A 10,207-nucleotide genomic window follows, 5' to 3' on the forward strand; every position below is an offset into this window, starting at 1 on the left:
ACAGTTGGTGGAGCCGGGATTAGAACCCATGACCTCTGACTCCAAAGCCTGTGCTCTTTCTGCTGAGCCATGCTGCCCCTCCAGCAGCAGCCCGTTGTTGGGTAGGGATTGTCTCTATAGGTTGCCGACGTGTACTTCCCAAGCGCTTAGTACAGTGCTCTGCACACAGTAAGCGCTCAGTAAATACAATTGAATGAATGAAGGACCTGGGTTCTAATCCTGCCTCCACCACTCGTCTGCCGTGAAGCCTTGGGCAAATCAATCAATCAATCCCTTCCCCACAGCACCTGTATATATGTATATATGTTTGTTCGTATTTATTACTCTATTTATTTTACTTGTACATATCTATTCTATTTATTTTATTTTGTTAATATGTTTGGTTTTGTTCTTTGTCTCCCCCTTCTAGACTGTGAGCCCACTGCTGGGTAGGGACCGTCTCTCTATGTTGCCAACTTGGACTTCCCAAGCGCTTAGTCCAGTGCTCTGCACAGTCAGCGCTCAATAAATACGATTGACTGATCGATTGGGCAAAGTCACTTCACTTCTCTGGGCCTCAGTTCCCTCATCTGTAAAATGGAGATTATGACTGCACCTCCCTTCTCTCCTTCTCCAGCCCAGCCCGCACCCTCCGCTCCTCTGCCGCTAATCTCCTCACCGTACCTCGGTCTCGCCTGTCCCGCCATCGACCCCCGGCCCACGTCCTCCCCGGGGCCTGGAATGGCCTCCCTCTGCCCATCCGCCAAGCTAGCTCTCTTCCTCCCTTCAAGGCCCTACTGAGAGCTCACCTCCTCCAGGAGGCCTTCCCAGACTGAGCCCCTTCCCTCCTCTCCCCCTCGTCCCCCTCTCCATCCCCCCATCTTACCTCCTTCCCTTCCCCACAGCACCTGTATATATGTATATATGTTTGTACATATTTATTACTCTATTTATTTATTTATTTTATTTTGTTAATACGTTTGGTTTTGTTCTCTGTCTCCCCCTTCTAGACTGTGAGCCCACTGTTGGGGAGGGACTGTCTCTATATGTTGCCAACTTGTACTTCCCAAGCGCTTAGTACAGTGCTCTGCACACAGTAAGCGCTCAATAAATACGATTGATTGATTGACGAGCCGGGAGCGCGCACGTCCTGGGCTGGAGGCGCGGCCCCGCGCGCCCAGGGGTAAAGGCGGGAGGGGCGGGGCCTGTTCGCGTCATTGGTGACGTCATCGGGCGAGGAGGCAAATAGGGCAGGGCAGCCGGCGCGCGCGCGGAGGACGGACAGTCGGCGCGAGCTGCCGCGCGGTACTTATTTGTCTCCTCCCGGAGCGCGAGGCCGAGCACCCCCCCCTGCTTCCCCGAGCGCGCCCTCTAGCGGCGACATGCGTGAGATCGTGCACCTGCAGGCCGGCCAATGCGGCAACCAAATCGGCGCCAAGGTAGCGTGAGCGGGGACCGGGAACCAGGGGCCCGAGAGGTGGGGAACCGGTCGGGAGGGGCGGGGTGCAGGCGGGAACCGGTGCAAGAACTTCCTGGGAGGGCCGGATTTCTATTACTCTATTTTACTTGTACATATCTATTCTATTTATTTTATTTTGTTAGTATGTTTGGTTTTTTTCCCTCTGTCTCCCCCTTTTAGACTGTGAGCCCAATGTTGGGTAGGGACTGTCTCTATATGTTGCCAATTCTATTACTCTATTTATTTTACTTGTACATATCTATTCTATTTATTTTATTTTGTTAGTATGTTTGGTTTTTTTTTTTCTCTGTCTCCCCCTTTTAGACTGTGAGCCCAATGTTGGGTAGGGACTGTCTCTATATGTTGCCAATTTGTACTTCCCAAGCGCTTAGTACAGTGCTCTGCACATAGTAAGCGCTCAAGAAATACGATTGATTGATTGATTGGTAGCTCCAGTGGGGAGGACGGGGACGGGGGATACAGAGGCGTGGGAGCCCAGGGATGCGGGGAGGGGTGGTAGGGGGGCGCCCAGGCCTGGGATCTATGGTGGTTTGGTTGTCCGGGCAAGGATTCCTCCCGGCCTGGGGCGGGGTGAATGTGGGGGCACTGCCCGGGTGAGTTTCTCTCCCACGACACAGACTCCGGCTGTCAGGGTGACGGGCGGCGGCAACTGAGGTGCAGCCAAAGGGGAGGGGCAGGATGGGCTGGGCCTGGAGATCCAATTTGTACTTCCCAAGCGCTTAGTACAGTGCTCTGCACATAGTAAGCGCTCAATAAATACGATTGATGATGATGATGATGATCCGGGGGAGTGGGGGTCCTCGACCTGGCTAGCACCTCTTCCCCAGCCCCAGTTTTGTTGTCTGTCTCTCCCTTCTAGACTGTGAGCCCGTTGTTGGGTAGGGACCGTCTCTAGAGGTTGCCGACGTGTACTTCCCAAGCGCTTAGTACGGTGTTCTGCACACAGTAAGCGCTCAGTAAATACGAATGAACTAGGGAGAGAGAAGAGAGCGTCAAAATGTCTAACTCACCCTGCCATAAACTGAGCTCAAGGGGCCCTTCCTCCATTCCCATCACAGGGCTTGCACTTAAAGGGCTCAATTTGAGGGCTGACTCAGGGGGTGCGGCCAGGGCACCCTACGTGCCCCTTCACCCCTATATTCGTCCTTGCCCCAGGGACCTCCGCATGGAAAGGGGCTGGGAGCAGATCAAATAGCCTGCAATGTGGCATCCCCTAATTAACCTGGGCTCGTTAAAGGGAGCCGGGGGCGGAGCTGAGGGTGGGAACGGAGGGGTACTCTCCCCCATCCCCTCCAACATCTGACCCACCTTAGGGTGCTGCTGCTGCCCTTGCCAGCTGGTGCCTGCCCCCGTTGGGCTCCATCCCATCTCTCAGGAATTATTTCTAATAGTGGAGCTGCTGCCCCTTCCATCCGGGACATTATCTGGGGGTTGGGAGTAGCGGTGAACTGCCCCACAGTAAGTCTCAGGGCTCCCGGAATGAAACCAGGGGTGGGCAGAGCTGGGGAAGGCCCCCTCAACTATGCCCACTCACAGACTTGGCAGCGAGAGAAAGGGTGCTCCAGGGCTGGGCAGCTGAAGATTCATCCCTGGGAAGAGAAGGGGTGGGGCGGGGGGTGGAGGGCAGAGCCTGCATCTTGGCGCTGGGCTGGACAGTGCCAGGCGGAGCCTGGTTCCCACCCCACCCCCAGGTTACCGCATCTCCATTGATTGAAGCTTGAACCACTGCTGAAGGGTGGGGAGGCGGGGAGGAGGAGGCGGCTATTAATTCTCCAGGCAGGGAGCTCTCTGCTTCCCCGGCCCCCTTCCAGCCTGCAGTGCTGGGAGCGGGGAGGGCGAAGAGTCCTCCTCTGCCCTCCCCCCACACCTTGGTGCCTGCCCAGAAGATTCAACCAGGTGTCTGGTTTGAAGGGAAACTGAGGCCCTGACGGGTAAAGTTGGGGGTCCCCAAATAATAATAATAATGATGGCATTTATTAAGCGCTTACTCTGTGCAAAGCACTGTTCTAAGCGCTGGGGAGGTTACAAGGTGATCAGGTTGTCCCACGGGGGGGGCTCACAGTCTCAATCCCCATTTTACAGATGAGGTAACTGAGGCCCAGAGAAGTTGTGACTTGCCCAAGGTCACACAGCTGACAATTGGCAGAGCTGGGATTTGAACCCCTGACCTCTGACTCCAAAGCCCGTTCTCGCTTCAGGAGCCTCTGCTCCCACCTGTCCTACCCCCCAACCCAGCCTCTCTTCAGATGAACCCAGGAGGGCGGCTCTGTAAGTGTCCCTCACTTGGAGGGGACTTCCCCTCCTCCCTGCAGCTGCCCCTGGACTTGGCCAGCATTGGCTGGCAGAGCCTCACCCTGTATGGTAATGAGATCAGGCGAGGCTGCTGCTCAGTTGTAACTGCAGAACAAAGAGTCCAGCCGGGTGGGGCAGCCCTCGCCTTGGGGAAAGCCAGAGCCGGGCACAGCGTCACCCCGGAATGCCAACCCAGACCCCCTTCCCACTCCCCTGTTTGATCTTTTAAGATGCTGGGGTCCTCAGTTTAAAAATCCTTCAGGGGGTCTGAGGAAAGGCAGAGAAGCCCCTGGTGAAGTTAGCCTGACCATTGTGAGTGGGACTGCACAGCTGGCTGGATCTAACCTCCCCGCAGCCTTCCCCAGCAGTATTTGTCACTGGCTCGCCCCTGCCTTCCCTCCTCCACCAGAGTCTAAATAGACACAGCCTAGACCTGCCTGGGAGAAGCTGAAGCTGGGAATGGAGGGATCCCCACATCTTCTCCCAGAGCCCAGTTCCCCCGACTCCTCCACATCTTCCTCTGACTCAACCTCTCTCGTCCCTAGGTCAGAGACAGGAGGAAGCAGGACCTCCTGGGTGGTGGGAAGCCCACCCAGTCTGGACAGTCAGGAGGGCAGTGAGGTGGAACAAGAAAGCAAGAGTGGAGTCCCTACAGCTAGCCACCCTGAGAGAGAGAGAGAGAGAGAGAGAGTGTGTGTGTTATGCCTGTGTTACATGGCTGCACCCAGATATCTGGCTCTGGTCCCTATCTCTTTCTCCCCTTTTCTCTGATTTCTTTCTCTTCCTGCCTTTCTGGATCTCCTCTCCCCATCTCTTTTTCTTTTCCTTTTTCTTCTGCCTCCAGGGCCTAGCTCCCCGAGACCTAGTAACTTGTTGGCATTGGTGGGTCGGGGTGGGGTGGGGGAAGGATCACCCCAGCTAGGGTTGGGGTGAGCCTCCTCAGCCTTGGTCCTGCCTCCTGACCGCTGGGGGGGTCTTCTTACAGTTTTGGGAGGTGATCAGTGATGAGCACGGCATTGATCCCACGGGGACCTACCACGGGGACAGTGACCTACAGCTGGAGAGGATCAACGTCTACTACAATGAGGCCTCAGGTGGGGCGAGCCACATCCAGGGGCCTGGAGGATGGGACGGGGACACAGCCTAAAATGTGTTCTTGGTCGCGGGATGCTCCGGTGCAGGGAGGGGGCTGGGTTCAGTTTCAGCTCTGACCAGAGACTCCCCCTAGGCGGGAAGTATGTGCCCCGAGCTGTTCTTGTTGACCTGGAGCCGGGCACCATGGACTCTGTCCGCTCCGGCCCCTTTGGACAGATCTTCCGTCCGGACAACTTCGTCTTCGGTGAGTCACAGGCACAGACGAACACACGGAGACATGCACAAGCACACAGAGTCACACACACGCACGCAACCCCACGCCAACCCCTGCCAACTTCCCTTGGCGGTCCCCTATCCGGGACATAAAGCCAGTGAGACACGCATGCCCGGAGCATGGCGTCCCCTTCTCTGACGTCCCCCTGCCCAGATGGCTTGGCGGGAACTGTCAACTGTACCACCCTCGGGGGTGCCCTGGAACTGTCCTCCAGGCACTTCCTGCTGTGGGGAGACACTCTTCTCCCCTCAAGTCCTGACCCTCCCAACTTCCTTCCTGCTCTCCCCTCTCTGCCCTGACCCTCCTCTCCCCTTAACCTCTCCCCAACTCACCACCCGTCCTCCAGGTCAGTCTGGGGCCGGCAATAATTGGGCCAAGGGCCACTACACGGAGGGGGCGGAGCTGGTGGATTCGGTCCTGGACGTGGTCAGGAAAGAGGCAGAGAGCTGCGACTGCCTGCAGGGCTTCCAACTGACCCACTCGCTGGGCGGGGGCACGGGCTCGGGCATGGGCACGCTGCTGATCAGCAAGATCCGCGAAGAGTACCCCGACCGCATCATGAACACGTTCAGCGTGGTGCCCTCGCCCAAGGTGTCGGACACGGTGGTGGAGCCGTACAACGCCACCCTGTCCGTGCACCAGCTGGTGGAGAACACGGACGAGACCTACTGCATCGACAACGAGGCCCTGTACGACATCTGCTTCCGCACCCTCAAGCTGACCACGCCCACCTATGGCGATCTCAACCACCTGGTCTCGGCCACCATGAGCGGGGTGACCACCTGCCTGCGGTTCCCGGGCCAGCTGAACGCCGACCTGCGCAAGCTGGCCGTCAACATGGTGCCTTTCCCCCGCCTGCACTTCTTCATGCCGGGCTTCGCCCCGCTGACTAGCCGCGGGAGCCAGCAGTACCGGGCCCTGACGGTGCCCGAGCTGACCCAGCAGATGTTCGACGCTAAGAACATGATGGCCGCCTGCGACCCCCGCCACGGCCGCTACCTGACCGTGGCCGCCGTCTTCCGTGGACGCATGTCCATGAAGGAGGTAGATGAGCAGATGCTCAACGTGCAGAACAAGAACAGCAGCTACTTCGTCGAGTGGATCCCCAACAACGTCAAGACGGCCGTCTGCGACATCCCGCCCCGTGGGCTCAAGATGGCTGCCACCTTCATCGGCAACAGCACGGCCATCCAGGAGCTGTTCAAGCGCATCTCGGAGCAGTTCACTGCCATGTTCCGCCGCAAGGCCTTCCTGCACTGGTACACAGGTGAGGGCATGGACGAGATGGAGTTCACCGAAGCCGAGAGCAACATGAATGATCTCGTCTCCGAATACCAGCAGTACCAGGACGCCACGGCCGAGGAAGGCGAGTTCGAAGAGGAGGCTGAGGAGGAGATGGCGTGAGCTGGGGAGAGAGAGCTGAGGTGGAGGTGGGGAGCAGGGAGGGAGCAAGGAGATAGCCCACCCTCTGCCTGTTTGCTTTGACCTCACTTCTGGGGGGAGCAGAGGGATGGGGCCGGGATGGGGGGCTTGGGAGTGGGATCGGGGGGCTGTGCCCCCTCTTCTCCCTGCCCCTTGGGTCAAGCCTGCCCTATCAGCAGGCGGGAATCCTGTTCTATGCTTTTGGTCTCTGGTAACTTATGCTTTCCTTTCAGGAGATGGAAGTGCACTAACTACTAACTTAGCTTCTAGGCACTTTTTTTGCGGTGGGATTGGGTGACGAAGGGACCGGGGAGGGTTGGTGGGGGGAAGAGGGGGGCTGGTTTTGGGGGGGGGAGGGGAAGGGCAGGGGGAGGGCAGGGGGGGAAGTGTGTGCTAACCTGGTTGTATCTGTTGCCGCAATAAAAATCCCCAGACCCCGGGACTTTTTGTGTCTTATTGGGGGATTTAGGGCTGGAGGATGCTGTCTGGGTGGGAGCAAGATGAAGAGTTGGGAAGGCCCCTGAGTACTGGCTCTGATTTGAAGGTGGTTGGGGCTTGGGCCTGCCCCTGGGCCCCAGGGACATCTGGGCTGGCAAGAGTGCAAGGTAGCTGGGCTGAGGAGAGAGCACCCAACCCCCTTCTTGCTTGAAATAGCCTCCAGAGCTATGCCCAGCAACCAGACACCATTCACCCTGCCCTGCTCTCTTAAGGGCCCCAGGCCAACTGGGAACAGAGCCAAGGGCCTGGCTTCTGAGCAGAGACGTAAGGACTGACCACACCCCAGGCTGACAGTGCTCTGCACACAGTAAGTGCTTAATAAATACCATTGATAGATTGAATGATAGCAGGCACCATTTCTTTGGGGAGCTAAAAAGAAACTCCAATTTTACTACATTGTTCCACTTGCCTCTTTGCCCCTCCTCCCCTAATATACTCTTTACGTTTGGGGACCAAGAACTGGGCCCCTCTACACTGTAAGCTCTTGGGGGGCAGGGAACATGTCTATCAATACGTGTGTTGTACTCTCCCAACCAGTACAGTGCTCTACACACAGTAAGCACTCAATAAATACCGTTGATTGATTGACCTTCCCAGACCAAGCCCCACCCAACTTTCCTCTTGCCCTGACTTGCTCCCTTTGTTCTTCCCTCCTCCCAGCCCCACAGCACTTATGTACCTATTTGTAATTTGTTTATTTGTATTGATGTCTGTCTCCTCCTCCCCCCCAGCCCCCCCACCCCCGTCCCAGACTGTAAGCTCACTGGGGGCAGGGAATGTGTTTATTGTTGATTTGCATCCTCCCAAGCACTTAGTACAGTGTTCTGCACCCAGTAAGCACTCAATACGATTGAATAATAATAATGATGGCATTTATTAAGCGCTTACTATGTGCAAAGCACTGTTCTAAGCGCTGGGGAGGTTACAAGGTGATCAGGTTGTCCCACGGGGGCTCAGTCTTAATCCCCATTTTACAGATGAGGGAACTGAGGCCCAGGGAAGTTAAGTGACTTGCCCAAAATCACACAACTGACAATTGGCGGAGCAGGGATTTGAACGCATGACCTCTGACTCCAAAGCCCGGGCTCTTTCCACTGAGCCACGCTGCTTGAATGACTGGTTGAGTCGGACACTGGGGTAACCAGTTGTCTGCTTCTGACCCAAACAGTCTGGTTTTCAGCTGGTCAGTTCCCTGCCCGATTCCAACCCAGCTTCGGATGCCTTTGGGACTGGTATTTTAATTTTCAGGTTCTAACCTCCTACCCCCAAGTCCTGCAGCTCAGAAGTGGCATCAGTGTTCCCAGGGACTTGGAAGGGGAATCCAACAGGTCTGGAGCAAGTGTGTGGGAGGGTTCAGTGGTGTGTCATGTTCCCCTCTCCCCACCCCCTGGAAAATGCCCTAGGATCAGATGGACATGATGTCCTTCTGCAAAATTGTGCAGAAGACATCCCATTATGTTGTGCCCCTGGGGTGATGCTTGTGATGTCATGGCCATCCATGTCCAACATCTGGGCTGCCCAATGGGCCACTCTGGACATCCCAGACTCCAAGATCAGGGAGGTGGGGAGGGCTGCGGAGTAGGGTCTTTCGGAGGAGGCTAACCCCGACCTTCCATTCAGAACTTCCTTTAGGGAAACAGCATGGCTTAGAGAACAAAGCACAGGCCTGGGATTCAGAAGGACCTAGGTTTTAATCCTGGCTCTGCCACTTGCCTGCTGTGTGATCTTGGGCAAGTCACTTCACTTCTCTGTGCCCCAGTTACCCCATCTGTAAAATGGGGATTAAGACTGTGAGCCCCATGTGGGACAGGGACTGCATCCAACCCAAGTATCTTGTATCTACTCCAGTGCTTAGAACAATGCTTGGCATGTAATAGTATTACATTATCCATTATTATTGGAATTCCTTGTATCTTTGAGCAGGGGGAGATTAGGGTTGAAGTGGGAGGGTGTCCCTGGAGAAATAAGGGGCAGGGAAAAGAGAGGGAAGAATGGGGCTGGAAGGCTCCTGAGTGCTAATATCTCTGCTCCTAGAACCCAGTCAGAGGAACTGAGTTCTAATTCATTCATTTACTTATTTAATTGTATTTATTGAGCATTTACTGTGCGCAAAGCCCTGTACTAAGCACTTGGGAGAGTACAGTATAATAAACACATTCCCCGCCCACAAGCTTACAGTCTAGGGGGAATCCCTGCTCTGCCACTTGCCCGCTATGTGACTTTGGGCAAGTCACTTAACTTCTCTGTGCCTCAGTTCCCTCATCTGCAAAATGGGGATTCAATACCTGTTTTCACGTAGGGCCTGATGATCTTGTATCTACCCCAGTGCTTGGTATGGTGTTTAGTATAGTATGGCAATTATTATTATTATTATCCTGCCCGACCCTGCCAGCTAACAGACTAATCCCAGAGGAGGTGTCCCCTGGGCTGAGAAAAAGGGAACAACTGGACCACCCCTGAAAGATTTCATGTGACCAGAGAATATTTGGTCTTTAAATGCTTCCTCTCTGCAATGTGGGAAGGCAGTTCCCACCACTGTGAAAACAGGAAGAATTTTCACTCACCGTGTGACCTAGTAGAAAGAATACGGGCTTGGAAGTCAGAAGAACTGGGTTCTAATCCCAGCTGCACAATTTACCTATGGGATGACCTTGGACAAGTCACCTAACTTCTCTGTGCCTCAGTTCCCTCATCAACGAATCAGGGATTCACTAGCTGTTCTCCCTCCTGATAATCTTGTATCTACCCTGTGCTTAGTAGGTGCTTGGCACGTACTAAGTGCTTAACAAAGACCACGACTATTAGGCAGAGGAGAGGCAAGTCCTTGCCCTGCCCCACCCACCCTCTCCATTCAGGGCCCAAATGTCCTGTGTACATACCTGGTTTCCCATTACCCTGCCGTCTCCCCACTGGCTTGAGAAGCCGGAAGAGTCACCAATGAAACAGAGCGAACTAGTGAGGTCTAGCCATGGCTGAAGTGTCTGGTTAAACCTCAGAAAAACTCTCGGCCATTTTCTCTGTGTGTGTGTGTGTATGTGCCAGGTGCTTCCCAAGGGCAGAGCTGAATGCCAGGACACCTGAGTTCCACTCAGGGCTCTGAGGGAGCAGGGCCCTAGGGGTTAGCCTGAAGGAGACCAGGGCGCCTGGGTCCTGTAGAACAGGGGGCG

General features: G+C 55.4%; 1 protein-coding gene across 1 annotated transcript; it reads left to right on the plus strand.

Moving 5' to 3' along the window:
* The first annotated feature begins 1,264 nt into the window (after nucleotides 1-1,264).
* Nucleotides 1,265-6,853, plus strand: TUBB4A (tubulin beta 4A class IVa). Its single transcript, XM_038740486.1, has 4 exons — nucleotides 1,265-1,418; nucleotides 4,737-4,845; nucleotides 4,980-5,090; nucleotides 5,467-6,853. The coding sequence occupies exons 1-4, from the start codon at nucleotides 1,362-1,364 to the stop codon at nucleotides 6,522-6,524; spliced, it is 1,335 nt and encodes a 444-aa protein (XP_038596414.1). The 5' UTR covers nucleotides 1,265-1,361; the 3' UTR covers nucleotides 6,525-6,853.
* Nucleotides 6,854-10,207: the final 3,354 nt, after the last annotated feature.

This window comes from Tachyglossus aculeatus, chromosome X1, assembly GCF_015852505.1.
Source record: "Tachyglossus aculeatus isolate mTacAcu1 chromosome X1, mTacAcu1.pri, whole genome shotgun sequence".
Lineage (NCBI taxonomy): Eukaryota > Metazoa > Chordata > Mammalia > Monotremata > Tachyglossidae > Tachyglossus > Tachyglossus aculeatus.